Below are 19,559 nucleotides of genomic sequence, written 5' to 3'. Positions count from 1 at the left end.
GCTGGCCTGGCCAGCTGCCCTGCGAGCTGGGCAGAAGAGGATGGGAGAGAGGGCACGCATAACAGCTTAGGAGACGAGCCAATTAGAAAAGTGAAAGGGAATCAGCCCTTGACATCCACTGCTGGCTTGAGATCCTGCCAGGATCCCACCCGGGATCGCCGAGTATCCGGCCCGGAGAATTACACAGATGTGCCAGCTGCCAAGCCTGACTCTAGTCTGCTCATTCCGCTGTGCTCCCTGAGGAAGATGCACGGATCCCCTCGCTTTCCTTCCCCCCTCATTAGGCTGAAAATGGGAAGCTCCAGTGTTCCCTCTCATCAATTCTGCGCTCGTTAAGAGATTCCCTGCCCGCCAGCCCGCGGGGGACCATGTGACTGCGCTGGAGTCTCATCATTCCCAGGAACAGAGAAGCTGACATACAGACAGGGTCACACACACGCACACACAGCGCCTACTGCTGCCTCGCAGACGCTCAGGTATCCTGAGGGCTGCTCCTTTGTAATTAGCGGTTTGGGCTGTCTTGATCAATGGCCTGATGTTTTGCTGGATTTTCCTCTTTCTGCCCACACTAACTAATGACACACTCAGATCAGCACTAATGCACTGAAGGTTGTGCAGCACCTATTGTCTTCCCCCGCCCCACTTCCTGTTGCGCAACCTGGAGGTTGTCCCTCAGGGGCAGACACAGGCAGGGGCCCTGAGCACCTGCTCGGTGGGACAGAGGAGAGAAAGTATGTGCTTGGGGGAGATTTAGCACTGTCAAGTTGCAAAAGCATGTAAAACCTTAGTGAACTGACGTTTCGAGTGTGATCAAAAGTGGTGACTGTGTTGGAATTGTCACAGGACTTCACCAGCCGTCAAGGAGGGCAGCCAGGTGACTTGGAAAAGAGCTGAAAAGGTTGACGTTGAGACAGAAGCAAAAACCTTCCAAGGTCATCCATTAATTAGCTAATTAAATCTACTTTTGCGTCCCACTCAATCAGCCAGATGAAAACAAGACTGGCCATGGAATGTGACTATACAGGGAAGCACCAGAACTGTGGAAAAACACACACAGGAACACAGCTGCTCAGGGATGGAGACTCGTACATTTGATTTTGGCTTTTTTTATTTGATTTGAACACTTGTTTGGTTTTCCTGTACAACACACCAGACACCCAGAATGTAAACACTGACAGGAGGTGCCCTCTCCCCTCTTCAGTGGCTGCATGACCAGACACCCCTACCAAAACCCAGCTACCCAGCCAGAAGGTCAAACACAAACACAATCTCCAACCCCCTCCGAAAAAATAGAGAAAGAAGTCCCAGAATAACCCATTACTCTTCACCAAACCTCCCCACCCCCCTCACTGAGCACGGCCCTCCGAGGCCAGGGGGGAGGAGGAGACCGCTGGGGTTGAGCCCTGTCCTCCAGAACTCTCTGTGCCAGGCAGCTCCCCCAGGACAGTCAGGGTCAGAAGATAAACCCTCTACATCAGGGTTGCTGGGCCAGAACCCACAATAGGTTTTTATTTCTTGTGCTGAGAAAGTGTCACCTGACTTCCAGGATGCTCATTTTCTTCCTCCTTCTCTATCCCCCCTCCCCGCCCCCAAACGCAGTCTGACTGTAATGGAAAAGGAACAGCAGCAGAAGGGATAAGCTCTGCTGGGAGGACAACCGAAGTGGGAATGTGGCAACAAACCGGAATGAAAGGATGAAAGAGAATCGGACCCCCCCCCCCTCAGCGTACGCGTGAGTGCGGCTCACCGACAGGGCATCATGGGACAGGAGCGGGGCGCTGCAGTCTTCAGGGGTGCCTGGAAACCGTGGCTGCTGTTTCACCCCGACATGTAGGCCGGACAGGGAGCTCCACAGCTCCACAGTCACACACCGCTTCCCAGTCAGCAAAACCCCAGGAGGCCTCTGGGGCAGCGGGCGCATCCCCGCGGGTTTCAGGTCTGCCCCAGGAGCGCCGAGAGTTCTCCGGGCCGGCGCCACGACAACTTCAAAACACTGGACACAAGCAGACGGCCTCCGGACCACTGGCCGCAGGCCCGCCCTCCCACACGCGCTCACAGAGAGGAGGACCGCTCGCGATCGGAAGAAGACGCACGATTCACGCCCCCGTCTCCACCCAGTCCTCCCCGAGGACCGCGCGCTGGGGGGGGCGCCGTTTGGCTCAGAGCTCCCCCTGGGGAGAGGAGTGCTGCACTGGTCAGCTGGACCCCCTGTATTTGACGTATGACAGGCTGTGGGGACCCCTGTATTTCACATTTGAGGAGCCTGTGGGGACCCCAGTATTGGACATGTGAGGAGTCTGTGGGGACCCCTGTATTTCATGTATGACAGGCCGGTGGGGACCCCTGTATTTGACGTGTGAGGAGTCCGTGGGGACCCCTGTATTTCTTGTATGACAGGCCGGTGGGGACCCCTGTATTTGACGTGTGAGGAGTCTGTGGGGACCCCTGTACTTGATGTGTGACAGGCCAGTGGGGACCCCTGTAATTTGACATGTGCAAAGCATGTGGGGACCCCTGTGTTTTGACGTGTGTAGAGCATGTGGGAACCCCTGTATTGGACATGTGAGGAGCCCGTGGGGACCCCTGTATTGTGACGTGTGTGGAGCCCGTGGGGACCCCAGCAGAGGGAGCGCTCCAGTCCAGCGCCCACTCACCCCAGTGACCTGCGCGCTGGCGAGACGGGGCACCCCGCAGGCTGGCGGGCGGAGAGGGAGGAGAGGCTGGGGCGGGGGGTGCAGGCGGTCAGGGCTGAGTCCGTTTCCGGGCCGGTTTGGGCCTCCTGGGCTTGAGGATGACGTAGCTGGTGTAGCTGGTGTGCTGATCGGACAGGTATGGCACGAAGAAGGCCCGCAGCAGCCGAGAGGACCTGCGGGGCACAGGGACACTCAGAGCGACGGTTACATTTCACACCTTGCTGACACTCCCCTAGCAGGCTGTGAAACAAGGAATACACGACGTAGCAAGACAAATGAAATCCCATCAAACCAGCTATCCCCCTGACAGACTTCTGAAGAGGGGCTGTCTTATTGATGGGCAAGAACACAAGAAGGCGAGACATTTGGAAACACAGCAGAGCTGCAAAGACAGCACAAGGGAGCCGCTGTGGCCTCCCCTGGCCCGGGGTGGTGGGGACAGTGTGAGTGCGGTGCTCCCTCTGGTGGCCACAGGTGGGCTGTGCAGCCAGGGGCTCCTGTCTGGGGAAGAACAGGTCTGTCTTCTGCAGCCTAATGACAAGCCAGTCTATCAGCAGATAAGGGTCAGGAGGCTGGGGAAGTGATTAGACCAGGGGTCTGCAGCCCCATCTCCCCGCAGAGTGTTTCACCAGGCTTTCTAAGTCTTTTTAAATTATCAGCAGCTTAAGCCGCTGGATGAGGCAGTAGAGCTGCTCTCCACGACAGCAGCCCGGGGAACACAGGGGCACGGGACCTGACAGGCGGACTGCGGAAAGAGGAGGTCAGAAGAGGAACCCCTTCGTGCGGCGCCCACTATTACCATGTCCTGCCGGTGTGTCTGCGCACACTGCGCAGGCGAGAGATGTGCCCAGGGCCTACGCTGCGCAGCCTGTCTGCGAGCTGCAGTACCGCTCGATCAAAGACAGTGGTTTACATGCTTGCAAGAAAACAACTGTTTCACTGCAGCTATGGAAGCCCCTGTGGATGGCTTTAGAGCTAAAAGAGTCAGACCCCTTTTCCCTGGTGGACTTGTGGACACATTTCCCCTTGCCGGGCTTGCTGTGTGACAGCCTCCTGCAGCAGTAGGCTCTTCGGCGAACGAGGTACCTCTGACATGAATGAGCTGCCTGAGTGGCATAATTAGTTGCCCGGCTCAGAGCGCTATTCTAATTCAATTACTGGCACCATTTATCAGCGCAGGCAGCCAGGGGGCCGAGCTGGCACTCGGTGACGTCAAGCAGGGAGACGCCAGCCGTCCCACGAGGCCTTGCTGCAGGAGGCGTGCACGTGGGGGGTGGGGGTTTTTCGGCGGTATCGTCTCCTCTTGGAAGCACTGAAGGTTCTCTTTAGCGCACAGGAGCGAGAGTCTGCAGGGGGGCCGGCGCTGCAGAGCTGTCGGGGGCGAGCAGGAACTGTCCTCGCGCTCCTCGCACTGACCCGCTGGGCTCCCAGGCCGGGCGATTCTAGCGCTTTATCTTCCTGCTTCCCCACAAACTCACACTCCTCCCACCCTCCCCAAAGCAACACACATCTACCTACATGCACGCACACACAGCGGGATGTTTAAAGAGAGAGAGAGCGCATCAATAACAGCTCAGTTGTCAAGGTGCTTTGCAGGCATGGAAACGAGTTTTATCACCATAGCAACCCACGTCCCCCTCCTTCCCCAAAGATGAAGTCAGGCCTACACTCCCCCCCGAACTCTGATCACACCGTCTTTGTGCGTGTGTGTTTTGGGGGGGGGGGTTTATTGGAAAAAGTGGGAACAGAGGGGTGCGGGCTGGCTCATTACCGGCTCTGCATGGGGCCCCCTGATCCGGTCTGATCTACGGGAGTGAAACAGCTTGTCCTTGTCTTCCTTCTCAAAGCTAATTTCTTTTAAACATCCACACAGAGGCTCCAGCTGTTCCCTTCCAACTGGAACCACCGTTCAGTCCAGCCTGCTGCTGCGCTGCTGGGTGACCTTGGAGAAGAGAGGGAGGGGGGCAGCAGGACAGACACAGGGACAGGAGGAGAGAAGGGAGCAGCAGGACAGACACAGGGACAGGAGGAGAGAGAGAGAGGGGGGCAGCAGGACAGACACAGGGACAGGAGGAGAGAGAGAGGGAGAGGGGCAGCAGGACAGACACAGGGGCAGGAGGAGAGAGAGGGGCAGCAGGAAAGACACAGGGACAGGAGGAGAGAGAGGGAGAAGGAGAGAGAGAGAGGGGCAGGAGGGGAGAGGGAGAGGGAGAAGGAGAGAGAGAGGGAGAGGGGCAGCAGGACAGACACAGGGGCAGGAGGAGAGAGAGAGAGGGAGAAGGAGAGAGACAGGGGGAGGGCACAGCAGGAATGTGTGCAGTATGTATTGACATCTCTGCTCTTGTCCTGTGACACAGCTGTCTGCCGGAGCTCCAGAGAGAGGGGTTCTTACTGTCTCTCAGCCCAGGCAGGCACCTTCGACACCACCCCTGCTCCTGGGAGTCTGACCCCGCCTGGGGCACTGGGCTGGACGTCCAGCGGTCAGTGCAGCCGCTCACCTGGCGGAGTCCAGGAAGGGCTTGTAGGCGATGACAGTCCACTCCTCCTTGTTGGCCGCGTAGCGAGGCTCTCGAGGAGCTTCGGCCGCAGTGTCCAGGTCCACCAGGTAGTGGCACTGCTTGATGTCCACCTGCGGAGGACGAGCGTGTCAACACTAGTATAGTCACACAGCAGGACACCCATGCTCTCCGCCTGGACACACACTGGACATGCTGCACACACACTGGACACACACTGGACATGCTGCACACACACCGGACACAAGCCGCACACACGCCGGACACACGCCGGACACACGCCGGACACACGCCGGACACACGCCGGACACACGCCGGACACACTGGCAGACGCGCAGGACTGGCCTGTGCTCAATCTTTCGAAACCTGGACTTGCGTTTAGAGCTCGAACACTCCTTTTCAATCTCGGGTTTTCAAAACATGCACAGGCCAGATCCGGGCACCGCAGGTAGAACCTAGCTCACAGCCACATCTGCCATGACACAGAGGTCAACAACTGCGCATCTTCCCTGGCAGATAAACAACAGATTAGAGCCCTGTCCCAGCTCAGGGCATTTGGGTCCCTTCCTGTGTTTAAGACCTGCTGGCTCTCGTACATGTACTGGTTTATAGGATACTGACATCATCACTCAAAGAAGGGGGCCGAGCTTGTACAAAGCAGCAGCAGGATGGCCTTGATGCAGAATGCTGAAGTTTCGGGTAAACCCTGGAATGGCTCTACCTGCTATGCAATGGGAGTCTAGCAGAGCGCAGAGACAGGAGGGGAGTTTGTGTCCGTAGTGTGGGAGTGCGCTTCCTGTATGTGCTGCCCTCCTCCAGCTCCAACCCAGACACCTCTGGAACACGCTGCTCCGGCCCCCAGCTGTCTGCTGTGACAGCCGAGGCCGTGTCTATTTTCAGGTCTGTGCTGACAAGGTGACTCAAGTACTAATCTGCTCTTGGCGATTCCCCCCGCCTCTCGGGACCCTCTCTCCCTCCTGCCTCTGATCCACTGCAGACGCTCACACCCGTGATCCCAGTCATGACGTGTTTTCCCACTTTTAACATTTTAAAGTCAAATCCCGGTAATCCTCATGCCCAAGTACATATTTCATTTCCCAATGTGGTTGGACTAAGGGATCTGAGCTGTCCAATAGCATTCCCTTTCATTGCATAAAACAACTATCAGCATTGCCAGTGCTTTTTTTAAAAACATTATTGTTTCTCAATAACAGTGTGGTAGGATTGGGGTGCATTGAAAGTAAGTTTGAGGATAATGACATTGTGGTGGATCTGCTGAATCTGCTGCACCTGTGTAGGGACCCAGACATATAGAGCTCTGTTGCCCTGTGCTGTACTGTAGACACACAGACAGAGCTCCTGTTGGCTGTGCTGTACTGTAGACACACAGACAGAGCTCCTGTTGCCTGTGTTGTACTTCAGACACACAGACGGAGCTCCTGTTGTCTGTGCTGTTCTGTAGACACACAGACAGAGCCCCTGTTGCTTGTGCTGTACTGTAGACACACAGACAGAGCCCCTGTTGCCTGTGCTGTACTGTAGACACACAGACGGAGCTCCTGTTGCCCTGTGCTGTACTGTAGACACACAGACGGAGCTCCTGTTGCCTGTGCTGTACTGTAGACACACAGACAGAGCTCCTGTGTTGTACTTTGTCTGCTCTGCAAAGGGACAGATGATTATAGCTTCAAGACATATGACTCATTTCTGAGGATAAAAAATGAATCAAATATTTGCTGAAAGAAATAAGGAGCAATGTGAAATGAAGGAAGAAATAAAAAAGCATACATCTCTTTCTTCAAATGCCAAAGGGTAGAAGGTACTATTCAAAAGGCAATGCCTGACTCTAGTGGCAGTGCTGTTTGTTCAAACGGTCAGAGACAATTCTATAAAACCACATTCAGCCGGTACCTTTTTATAGCTCCCTCCAGTGACTCACTTTCAAACTGACAGACTCGCTGCTAGGCTTACTGGTCAAACCAACTTTCTATAAGCTCCTAGGTCTGCTCTTGTCCTACTGCACTTCTATTAAACCATGGCCTCCGCCAAACACAGCAAAACACCCATCTCCCACAGCACAGCATTGCAGGTTTGAGACATGTTTTCGTACACAGATTCAGTACACGTATTCAGTACAACTGTAGTAAGCGGATAATTGTTCCAATGATCTCATCCAGCCATGAAGCCAAATTATTAGCTTCAAGATCATGGCTGAACAGCTTGTTCCACACTCCCACCACCCTTTGGGCAAAGGAGCACCACCTGTTCTCTGTTTTTAATGCACTTCCATGTAGTTTCCACTTGTGACCTCTAGTCTGTTTTTCATTGTTGGTTCTGAAGAAGTCTGATGGCTTGACTTTGTTACTGCCCATAACAGGCCCTCTCATAATCTTCTCTGTACAAGACTAACAAGGATCAGTTCTTTCAGCCTGTCTTAGCAGCACACAGGCAAACAGGGTGTGGACAGCAGGGAATCACAGAGCAGCAGACAGGAGGACAGGGTTTGGACAGCAGGGAATCACAGAGCAGCAGACAGGAGAACAGGGTGTGGACAGCAGGGAATCGCGGAGCAGCAGACAGGAGAACAGGGTGTGGACAGCAGGGAATCGCAGAGCAGCAGACAGGAGAACAGGGTGTGGACAGCAGGGAATCGCAGAGCAGCAGACAGGAGAACAGGGTGTGGACAGCAGGGAATCGCGGAGCAGCAGACAGGAGGACAGGGTGTGGACAGCAGGGAATCACAGAGCAGCAGACAGGAGAACAGGGTGTGGACAGCAGGGAATCGCGGAGCAGCAAGATGATCAACTTCTCCGATTCACTGTAGCCTGAACGCAATGACGACAGGCAACGTCAATGGACCATAAATACCTGCTGCTCAGCTCACAGGCCCAGAGAGAAAGCTGTCTATCCAGTGACTCAGACACGCACACAAAACTATTCTCTGCGATTCCAACACCAACAACAGCAAATGAGAAAAATACTCAGGGCCCTATAACAGGAGCCATGACTCACTGCTCACTGGAGGGGGGGCTGGGGGGCAGGAGGCTTTCTGGGAGTAAAACTTTAAACGCACAACTTTTCTCTTCTTGTTCCCTTTGCGCCTGTGTCTCAGAAGCAGACCCAGGTAGAAGGGTCAGGCGGTGTGACCCGGACTCTGCACGCCGCGCTGCGCGAATGAGGGGCCAGGAGCCAGCAGCCAGACTGCCGCCCTGGCACCACGACAGACCCTGCGGGCACGGCCCCTGGTCACTAACCCCCCCGCCACCCGCCGGCTGTGCGGGACTCTCAACCCACCGTGAATCATGCTCATATAGCGCCTTTCTCCCCCATCGCGTGTTAATTTAGGTCGGTGGCGCATCCGTGAGCCGAGCGGACGAGGGGGCGCAGGAGAGCACGGTATTACGCCATCGGGGGGCTCCGGCGCTCCAGCCTGACCGCGCCGGCCTCAAACAGCCCGCCTGTCCGATCGACAGGGCGCCCCCCAGCGTTAACTCAGAGCGCAATCAGGGCTGCAGGCTGCAAAACAAAACAACGCCGGGGAGGGGGTCGTTCGGACACAGAGCAGTACCCAGGGTGCACTGTTTCGCCCGCAGGCCGGGGTCGACACCTGGCAGACAGGCGAGCCCTGAGCAGAGGGGTGCAGCCCCCACCCCGCGGGACGAGGAAGAGGGTGCGCAAGAGCAGGCGGCACGCACGTGGGGGGCTGGGGGGGCACGGGCTGAATGAGCCCGGTTTGCATGCAGCCCCTCGTGCTGCACTGGGGGGCCCGGCGGCCGGACTCACGTATCGGGAGGGCTCCTCCAGGTTCTGGTCGTTCACGTGCTCAGGCACCGTCTGCGTGGCGCGGGGGCCCTGGGGGTACGGCTGGGGCAGCTGTCCCCGGAACTCCGACTGGATGAACTGCAGATGCCAGCTGAGACACAGAGCAGACAGGGAGGCCGGAGTGTCACCAGGACACAGAGGAACAACCTCCGGGTGAGCAACTGAGGAACACACTCCCCCAGACTCTCACACTCTCACACACACACACACTCCCCCAGACTCTCACACTCTCACACACACACACACTCCCCCAGACTCTCACTCACACACACACACACTCCCCCAGACTCTCACTCACACACACACACACTCCCCCGGGCTCACACTCACACACCCCCCAGAATCTCACACACACACACACACACACACACACACACACACTCCCCCAGACTCTCACACACACACACACTCCCCCAGGGTCACACACACACACACACTCCCCCAGGGTCACACACACACACACTCCCCCAGGGTCACACACACACACACACTCCCCCAGGGTCACACACACACACACTCCCCCAGGCTCACACACACACACTCCCCCAGGCTCACACACACACACTCACACACACTCACACACTCTCCCCCAGGTGCGACTCACTTGTCGGGCAGCAGGAAGCTGCTGGGGAAGCGGTGCCACTCCTTGCCCACACACACGCTGACCGGCCTGCCCTCGGGCACCGTGTGGATGCTGGGGTCCTTGGCGATGCGGTGGAATTCTGGGTACAGGTCGAGGGGAGCGTGGTACCCTGTGGGTGCACAGGACGGACAGGGGGGCGTTACGACAGAGCTGGGGGCGGGCGCCCGCGGGCAGGCAGGCGTGGGCGGCGCCGGCAGCCTCACCTCGGAACAGGGCGACGGAGCGCGAGAGAGACAGCAGGGAGGACAGCAGGACGCAGCCCAGGGCCAGCCAGTGGGAGGACACTGTGTAGTGCTCCAGGCGGTACCGCTGGAACAGGAAGTGGTAGCACTTCTGAAAGGCGGAGAGGACACAGGCCGGGGTCAGAGGGCACGAGCGGGCAGCCCGCGCCCCGTGATGCCCCGGGAGAGAGAGGACACCTGCAGCGGCCCCAGGCAGGTCGTTTTCTCGTGTCCTGCCCGTTCCGTCTCCCTCCTCGCGCTCCTCTCTCTGACCCACCTGCAGGGACGACAGCGCCACAGCTCCGCACAGGCAGATGAGGGGGTAGATGGGAAACAGGAAGCGCTCCTCCTTGTGGGGGCGTGTGAAGAACACCAGCATCCAGATGTACATGGGTGACAGGGTGAGCCAGTAGGGCCGGCCCAGGTTCTGCACTGGAAAGAGAGACACACACACACACAGGTCACACTGAGGCGCTCTGCTGCTCTCACAAGACGAGGCCTCTTCTCTCCCACAGCCAGGCTGCCAGGCTCCTTCTCCACGGGACCTTATTGAGCTTGACTTAATGTCCAAAACAACACTGGACACACTGACCCCCCACAGCGCCGGACACACTGACCCCTCACAGTTCTGGACTCACTGACCCCTCACAGTTCTGGACTCACTGACCCCTCACAGTTCTGGACACACTGACCCCTCACAGCCCCGGACACACTGACCCCTCACAGTTCTGGACACACTGACCCCTCACAGCCCCGGACACACTGACCCCTCACAGTTCTGGACACACTGACCCCTCACAGCCCCGGACACACTGACCCCTCACAGTTCTGGACACACTGACCCCTCACAGCCCCGGACACACTGACCCCTCACAGCCCCGGACTCACTGACCCCTCACAGTGCTGGACACACTGACCCCTCACAGCCCCGGACTCACTGACCCCTCACAGTGCTGGACACACTGACCCCTCACAGTGCTGGACACACTGACCCCTCACAGCCCCGGACACACTGACCCCTCACAGCCCCGGACTCACTGACCCCTCACAGCCCCGGACTCACTGACCCCTCACAGCCCTGGACACCAGGGTTGAGCTGTGCATGATCAAGAGAGCAGTGAGAGATCCACACTGGGATTCTGTGGCCGGTATCCGGTATCCGGTATCCGGTATCCCTACCGTTGAAGCGGTGCAGCAAGGCCTCCATGATCGCGGTGAGGGGCAGGGCCAGCAGCGCCAGCACGAACACCAGGTTGAAGTTCAGGAAGCCGTTCACGAAGTAGTAATGCCAGGGCTCTGTGCCTGCAAGCACACACACAGAGCAGACCTTGACTTTCCTGCAGCTGCTCCCTGACCTGCTGCACCGGGACCGAGGCTGCTCAAGCGCGAACACTCAGAGGTCACGGCAAACAACCGTAGTTTGGGAAGAAAAACACAAGAGCAATCTGACTCTTCAGCAGCTCTCCCACACAGCCTGCTGACGCTGCCCTTGTGCCTCACACAGGGCCTGACACGGACGATACTAACGGGCATCATGGGATATGTCACGAGGAAAAAAAGATGCCTGTACTCGTCTCCAACAAGAAGAACAGTCCTCAGGGAATTCATAGCAAACAGCCAGGGGAGACAGATGGGGTTCTCACTCCAGCTGCAGGGTAACAGGCTCAAGATTGGGGTACCATCGCTCCCTGTTCCCCAACGTCAATCCCAAACCTTAAAACTCTCGTTCTCCAAATTCCGAGGGGCCACACCCAGCAGACAGGGAGTCAGACTGCGGATCAACAAGTTTTTTTCACCATCCGGCTTTTATAGGAGAGACTGGGAGGTGAACCCGAGACCCCCACGCTGAGCTGACTGTGTCTCCCACAGTCACCACACTCATCCTACACAGAATCTGGAGGAGATGGAGAAACTGCAGGACGAGGTCGCTGCAGAAACCCACCACTGCTCAGGCTCCTCTGCTCAGTACAGTCAGCTGCAGGTACTGTAGGGCGGACTGGGGCAGAGACGGGAAGCCCTGCGCTGCCCTCTTGTGGCTGTGTCTCAGAACTACAGCTCGCAGGCTCGACGCTGATATTCTGCGGTCGATCACTATAGCCTCCGTCCTGCCCTCCTGTGGCCATTCCCTCTAATTACAGTTTTCCGTGCCCCGTGGGGAAAAGGAGTCCTGCAGCAGGCTGGTAGAGTTATTTATAATAGTTCCGTCATGGCAAACGTCTAAAGAACTCGAAAACAGGAACAGAAATAAAGCCCTCACCGTATAGGTCGGGCCCATGGGGGGTGAAGACGTTGTAGAGGACGATGTTGAGAGGGGCGATCACCAGCTTGCCGTAGCAGTGACTGTCCAGCACCACCACAGGGACCTGAGCAGAGAGGAGAGCGCGCTGTCTGACACGAGAGGAGGGGGCGGCTTCGCCGGAGCAGCGGTACAAGGCTACAGCGCGGGACAGCGCCCCCCCCGGCCGGTCAGCGAGCTCCTGCCCTGTACGCAGGTCCAGCGGCCTTACCAGGAGCAGCGCCAGGGCCAGCAGCGTCCAGGAGAGGAAGCTCCTCCACCTCCTGCGCAGCAGCAGCAGGTCGAAGGCGATGGGGAGCCTGGGGGGGACAGGAGGGACCGGGGTCAAAGGTCGCGGCCAGGGGGAGCTCCTTCTGTCCAGTCGGTGTGCCCAGCCCAGCGAGGGCAGCTCTCTCTCGGGGCCCACCCCACACGGCCAGGAGGGGGGCTCCAGACTCCCCCAACCCCCTCTTGCCTGCCACCCTTGATGTGCTCAAGCCCAGACTGCTGCAGTGTTTTTAACTTTTTGCTGTGGGCGAACTGATCGTCTTCAATAAGAAAGAATGTGCCAGCAGCCCTATCACCCCGCAGCTCCCAGCTGGCAGCCCCCCTGGAGCCCAGCAGTGTGAGCCTGGCCAGCGCCTGGAGGGGTCACTCCTGGGAGAGCTGAGGCTGCTGCTGGAAGAGGTGTCAGTGGGGCCAGTAGGGGGCGCTCACCCTGGGGTCTGTGTGGGTCCTAATGCCCCAGTACAGTGATGGGGACACTATACTGTAAACAGGCGCCGTCCTTCAGATGAGACATAAAACCGAGGTCCTGACTCTCTGAGGTCATTAACAATCCCGGGGTGTTTCTCGAAAAGAGTAGGGGTGTTACCCCAGTGTCCTGGCCAAATTTCCCCATCGGCCTTTACCCATCATGGCCTCCTAATAACCCCCGTCTCTGAACTGGCCTCATCACTCTGCTCTCCTCCCCACTGAGAGCTGGTGTGTGGGGAGAGGACTGGAGCATCATCCAGGTGGGGGTACACACTGGTGGGGGTGGAGGGGATCCCCATGACCTGTAAAGAGCTCTGAGTGGACGGTCCAGAAAAGCGCGCTATAAGAGTAAGGAGTTATTATTAAAACGTTCCACACGGAATTTGTGATGAGCAGCCAGGGGAGACAGCTGGGGTTCTCACTCCGTCTGCAGGGTAACAGGCTCAAGATCAGGGTCCCTTCATTCCCCGTTTCCCCAACGTCCATCCCAAACCTTAAAACTCTCGCTCTCCAAATCTCCATGGGGCCACACCCAGCAGACAGGGCGTCAGACTGCGGATCAACGGGGTTTATCACCATCTGGAAGTTCAGCGACTGGGGGCTTCCTGTCTGTGTGTGTGTCCATGTGCTTCTTGGGAGACCCAGTCTGGCCCCCCCAGCGACAGTGCCAGTGCAGGCCGGTACACTCACCCCAGCAGGGCACTGAAGGGCCACCCCACGAGGGCCCCGGCGGCCACCCCCAGCACGGCCACCCCCGGCCGGTCCTGGAACCAGCCTGTCATGGCCACCAGGGTGCAGTACATGCAGAAGCTGCTCGGCAGGTAGGCTGGGGACACAGAGACCAGACAAGAGCGCACAAGTCAGCCTGCAGCTCAGCATCCAGACAGAGAGAGGAAAGAGGCAACGATTCCGGCACATTTCTGAAAAACACGACCTGAAAGCAGGGCGTCCTGGCAGAGAGCGAGAGCCAGGACAGCTCCCCCACAGGATCTCGTGATGACTCTGAACACTGGGCACCGGCTAACTCGGGTTTAGCTCAGGGAGCTGAGCAGCACAAAGCTTTGCGGGTCAAAGAGCAAAAAATAAACCAGGATGAGCTCCCGAGGACGACAGATACTGCCGTGTTTGTGAGGGCTCGGTTTCGTGCCGGGTGTTGGCCACGGGCTGGCTGACCAGCTTCAGCGCTGGGGGCATCGGCCCGGCCCACCCCCACCCTCCCCCCAGACGAGACCAGCCACGCCCTACCTGCGGCCGAGCAGAACATCCCCGCGCTCAGCACCAGAAACGCCAGCATGAGGCGGCCCACGTGGAGCCCGAACTTCTTGCACACGGCCCTGCGGCACACAGAACACAGGGCATAGGGTGAGGGCCTGCAGGGGCAGGGCAGAGGGCAGCTGCTCGCCCAGGGGCCTGACCAACGTGGAGGCCTTCAAGACCAACAGCGAAATACACGTCAAAGGACACAAGAGAACCCAAGAAGAAGAGATAAGATCACTTTATTAGCCCTCTTTAGTGACGCCCCCACTCCCTCCCATCATACTCTGATCTCTCCTCTCTTCTTCCTGTACCCACAATGACTGTGCTCCTACACCACTACATACATGACAACTCAATGTACTGTAAGCTGAAATTGTGCTTAAAACTGTACTAGTTGAGTTGGACTATTTATTAACTCTAACCCTATTATTTTTGCACTGTTCCCCGAACTACTTTTGCACTGTTTTTGTCCTGTTTGTATACTTTTCTCCGTTTGCGTATTTGCAGTTTTTGACGATTTTGCACTGGCATCATACTGTTGTTTACATTGTCATTGTTATTGTGTTACTGTCTATTGTCTTGTCTTCTGATCTATTTATATACTGCACCCGAGAGACTAATGAGAAACACTTTTCACTTTACTTTGCACCCCTATAATGACAAATAAAGTTTAATTGAATTGAAATATTGTTTTTGATTTCGAGACAGGCTTGCTAACAAATACTACTTGTTAACTCATGTTTGAACATTTCTGCTGCACAACCTGTACATATTCACTCGTCCATCCCATCACATCATTCAGTGCAGGGACTAGTGAGCAGGAAGGGCCGCCTCTTGTCACAATTCTCACAAACTCACTCTCACCCGTGGCGAGACCGTGGTGAGCTTTCCGACAACATGGTGACTCACAACGCTCTCGCAAAGCTTAAGATTTTGCGATTGATTTGAAATTCGTCATTTATGATTTGTGGTTTATTTTGTGACCGAGATTGGAGAACCGGTCTGAGAAACTGGGACTGCAGTTCCCTTGAAGACCCAGCTGGGATCGACTCGCTGCCGGGCACCAGCCGGACCAGCTCGTGTGTGACCATTCCTGTGTTCAGTGGTGTAGTGGGGGGGTGTGACGGGGGTCCTCACTGACTTGTAGAAGTAGAGCTCACAGACGCAGCAGGCGAAGGCCAGCAGGCAGCGCAGGAAGTAGAAGACCAGGACCTGCGAAGGGAGCAGAGCGGACTGTCAGAGGGAGGCAGGGGAGGGGGAGTCTCTGGAGCCGGAGCCCGGCCTCTCCCGAGACCCGACCTGCAGGGGGCGCCGGATCCGTCGGGGACAGCTGGGAGGGGGATCTGGGCTCCAGAGCGAGAGACACCGTGAGGGCCACAGCAAGGGGGAGAGCCTGAGCTCCTGGTGCAACACGGTGTCCTCTCTGCTGCCCTGTGAGCCACTCACCCTGTTGCCCTGCAGGGGGCGCTCACCTGTTGGTCTTTATGGGCCTCTGACCCTGTTGCCCTGCAGGGGGCGCTCACCTGTTGGTCTTTATGGGCCTCTCACCCTGTGGGCCTGCAGGGGGCGCTCACCTGTTGGTCTATATGAGCCTCTCACCCTGTGGGCCTGCAGGGGGCGCTCACCTGTTGGTCTTAATGGGCCTCTCACCCTGTGGGCCTGCAGGGGGCGCTCACCTGTTGGTCTATATGAGCCTCTCACCCTGTGGGCCTGCAGGGGGCGCTCACCTGTTGGTCTTAATGGGCCTCTCACCCTGTGGGCCTGCAGGGGGCGCTCACCTGTTGGTCTTTATGGGCCTCTCACCCTGTGGGCCTGCAGGGGGCGCTCACCTGTTGGTCTATATGAGCCTCTCACCCTGTGGGCCTGCAGGGGGCGCTCACCTTGTTGGTCTGCAGGATCCTGGCGTGGAAGCAGGCCGGGAGGGCGTGGAGCCACAGGTAGGCGTAGGAGCGGATGGCGTACGTGGGCGAGTACTCCCAGGTCTGCATGCCCTTCCCGTACAGCAGGAAGTGGGTCTAGGAGGGAGGAGACACATGACTTACTGCACTGTACTTCCTTTTAGTGTCCCAGATGGGAAATTTGCTTTGCAGGTAGGTAAACACAATGCACAATACAGTTAACACAACATGAACACATTAACAAATAATACATTACATGTATGATGAAAAAGAAAGAAAATAAACATAAATGCAATAAAATATACAATCAATTGTTCACATTAAGCAGGTTAATAGCCTTGGGAATAAAAGATTCTAAAGGAGAACTTATTTCTACTGCACTTGAATCTAGGTAGTTTAAATTGATGGTCTGAGCTGTCGTGAGCCGGCGTGAACCGATGTGAGCCGGCGTGAGCTGTCGTGAACTGGTGTGAGCCGTCGTGAACTGGTGTGAGCCGTCGTGAACTGGTGTGAGCCGTCGTGAGTTGGCGTGAGTTGGCGTGAGTTGGCGTGAGTTGGCGCGAGCCGTCGTGAGCCGGCGTGAGCGTGTCCGAGGCAGGACGCCCCGCCCTGTGAGAGCCAGGGGCAGGCAGCAGGAGTCAGGAGCCCTGCGGCGGGGTGGCGGTACCCACGGGCTCCCAGTAGTTGAAGGTCTCGTCGCAGTCGGAGATGTTGCTGAGCAGCGCGGCGCAGAAGCGGGCGGAGACCAGGCACTTGAAGGCCGTGGAGCCCTCGGGCGCCCACACCTGCCCCGCCCTGCTGGAGCCCCTGCAGGAGGGGGAGACACAGAGAGACGGGTGAAAGGGACAGACGCGGCGCAGGGGACCAGCAGGCACAGAGTGTTACAAGACCTGTGATTGTATCCTAGTGAGGCGACTGCCACAGGCCTGGAACTTGCACTAGTACCCCAGGAGCTCACGCACACTGGCCGGGGCAGCTCGGGGGTGAGGACAGGCCCACCGATCTCCGCAGTTCTCCCTCGGCACCCTGGTGTGCCCCAGATTGACAGCGCCCCTCGACAGACTTGTACCACTGCTTCTGTGTGCTGTGCTACACCTCCCTCTCTTAATTCACTCGCCGCACAGCTGGACAGGATACGCAGACCTGCCTGCCTGCTTGTGTAGCGGAGCTAGTTCGGATACAGCGACGTCATCGCCCTGGGCTGGGGGAGGTCTCCTTTAGCTCCCCCGGCTGGCTCTCTGGTGCGTTCCGCCGGAGACCCGGGTTGGCTCCCCAGGTGTGGCGGGAGGAAACGAGCCCGCGCGGACCCCCGACGGTCACAGTTCCTCACTTTTCTCCCTCCTGCCCTCTGGTAAGTGAGCATAAAGGCACGGACTTCCAGATTCAGAGACAGTTTCTTCCCACAAACTGTCAGATTACTGAACTAATAAGAATTAATAATAATTCCTCACACTTCTATAGCTCTTTTCTGGACACTCCACTCAGAGCTCTTTACAGGTCATGGCGATCCCCTCCACCCCCACCAGTGTGCAGCCCCACCTGGATGATGCTCCAGTCCTCTCCCCACACACCAGCTACTCATTTTTTCTTCTCACACTGCTTGTCTGACTTTTTGGGTGTTATTAACTTGTTGTTGTTGCTGCTTTTCTGTGTTTATGTTTTGGTGATTCCTTAACGTCTTAGTATCGGGGCACACATGCAAATAAGCATTTCATGGCACTTGCGCATACGACAAATCAACCGAACCGAAGCACGGGTCAGGGAGGAACCCTCTGATCGCGATCTTCACAGCCCGACACCGCCAGCACCTGCACACCTCTGCGCGCACGGCAGGGGTGACGTGTTCTTCCCGGCTGCCAGAGCGCACGGGTGCGCGGCTACGTGTTGTGCAGAGGCAGCTTCGCAATGAATGAAAAGAGACCAAAACGAGCGGTGCGCGTTTCTTTTCCAGATGTTCAGCACGATTCAGCGTCTCCTCCTGAAAGCACGGAGCCCGATCTCTAAGTCAGGCGTGATGCCGTTGTCTGAATGTTAAACCCGCAATCGAGACTGGAGAAGTGGGATTGCTCGGGTAGCTTAAATGGAGTTGCAGATGCGAGCTGCTGACACTGCCAGAGAGATGCCATAGACCGAGAGATCGCGGCACTCACTCATTCCTGGTTTCCGAGGTTTTACTCTCCTCCGATCCTTTGATTTCGTCTCTGATCCTGGGGTCGCTGCCGACTTTGGGGCTCCCGCTGTTTGCCTCCTGCTTGCTTCCTCGCCTGACTCTCTGCCGGAGACCCCTTGCCGCCATGTCTGCTACTGGCACAGCTCGGCTTCAGCCGCACACAAAAGCCGTTGGCCCTAATGGACTGTCAGGTGGCCATATTGAGTAAGGGCACACGTACAGCCCATACTACAGCGTCATCAATTGGACAAACTACACAGGATTGATCGATAACGCAATTCCAGTTTTACCATTATTTATTACCATTATTGATTATTAAAGCTTTAATCATGTAGAAGATGAAGGTATCTGAATTAAAATATTGCACGTGGTTATTGCTGGAAAAACCTGCAATACTTTTGTACATACGGTTTATAATGAGGGTCTTAAATTATAATAATATATAATAATTATATATAATACATAGAGCCTTTAAAAGTGGCTTCTTTAAGTGCTTTGCACACACACTAAGAGGAGACACCATAATTACACAATTACAATAAAGGTTTGGAATAGAGTAGGAAAGCAAACTGATTACATGAAAGTCCTCTAATAAAGGGTTTGATTCTAGATTTGAAAGCGCTCAGGGAAGGCGACTCTCTGATATCCTTGAGGACAGAATTGCAGAGTTTGGGGATGTAGCAGGAGAAGGCCTTGTCACCCACAGAGTGGGGGATTGGGGGACAAACAGTACAGGAGACCAGAGTCAGACGAATGGAGGCTGCGAGGTGGGGAGTAGGGAGATAATAACTGAGATAGGTACTGAGAACCTGGGACTATACGTCCCCTTTAAGAGTAACGTCAGAAACTCCCAAACGGTCTCAAGTTGAGAAAGTAAGATGTCACGGTTAACAGTGTCAAAAGCAGCAGTGAGGTCAAGGTGAATGAGGATAGAAAGAGAACCGGAGTCAGAAGCCATAAGAAGATCATTAGTGACTTTAAACAGAGCCGTTTCTCTGCTGGGTAGTTGTCTCAAACCAGATCCGAAGAGTTCAAAGAGGTTATTTGCAATGACATGGTCTATGAACCGAATTGTAACAGCATGTTCCAATATTTTTGCAAGGGTGGGCCGGATATTGGGTTAACATTATTCAGGTTGTCCAGAGATAGATTTGTTGCACAGGGGTAACTGCAGCTGTTTTAAAGGTCACTGCTATCACACCAGTAGACAAGGACTCATTTAGTAAGCTGAAGACAACAGTAGAGGAACAGGACTGAAATAAAGAGGGGATAAGATGTGATAGAAGTGTCTCACTTCTCTGTGTAGAG

General features: G+C 56.3%; 1 protein-coding gene across 1 annotated transcript; it reads right to left on the bottom strand.

Annotated features, from left to right (window-relative positions):
* Positions 1-1,090: 1,090 nt before the first annotated feature.
* Positions 1,091-18,514, bottom strand: alg9 (ALG9 alpha-1,2-mannosyltransferase). The gene is made up of 15 exons (XM_015337598.2): positions 18,232-18,514; positions 16,753-16,888; positions 16,064-16,198; positions 15,325-15,395; positions 14,172-14,260; positions 13,617-13,752; positions 12,403-12,490; positions 12,153-12,258; positions 11,075-11,197; positions 10,173-10,327; positions 9,878-10,007; positions 9,636-9,783; positions 8,993-9,122; positions 5,192-5,322; positions 1,091-2,866 (listed from the first exon to the last, which is right to left on the bottom strand). The coding sequence occupies exons 1-15, from the start codon at positions 18,375-18,377 to the stop codon at positions 2,743-2,745; spliced, it is 1,848 nt and encodes a 615-aa protein (XP_015193084.2). The 5' UTR covers positions 18,378-18,514; the 3' UTR covers positions 1,091-2,742.
* Positions 18,515-19,559: the final 1,045 nt, after the last annotated feature.

This window comes from Lepisosteus oculatus, chromosome 23 (assembly GCF_040954835.1).
Source record: "Lepisosteus oculatus isolate fLepOcu1 chromosome 23, fLepOcu1.hap2, whole genome shotgun sequence".
Classification (NCBI taxonomy): Eukaryota; Metazoa; Chordata; class Actinopteri; order Semionotiformes; family Lepisosteidae; genus Lepisosteus; species Lepisosteus oculatus.
The sequence above is the reverse complement of the archived record's forward strand: the minus strand, read 5'-3'. Positions and strand labels throughout refer to the sequence as shown.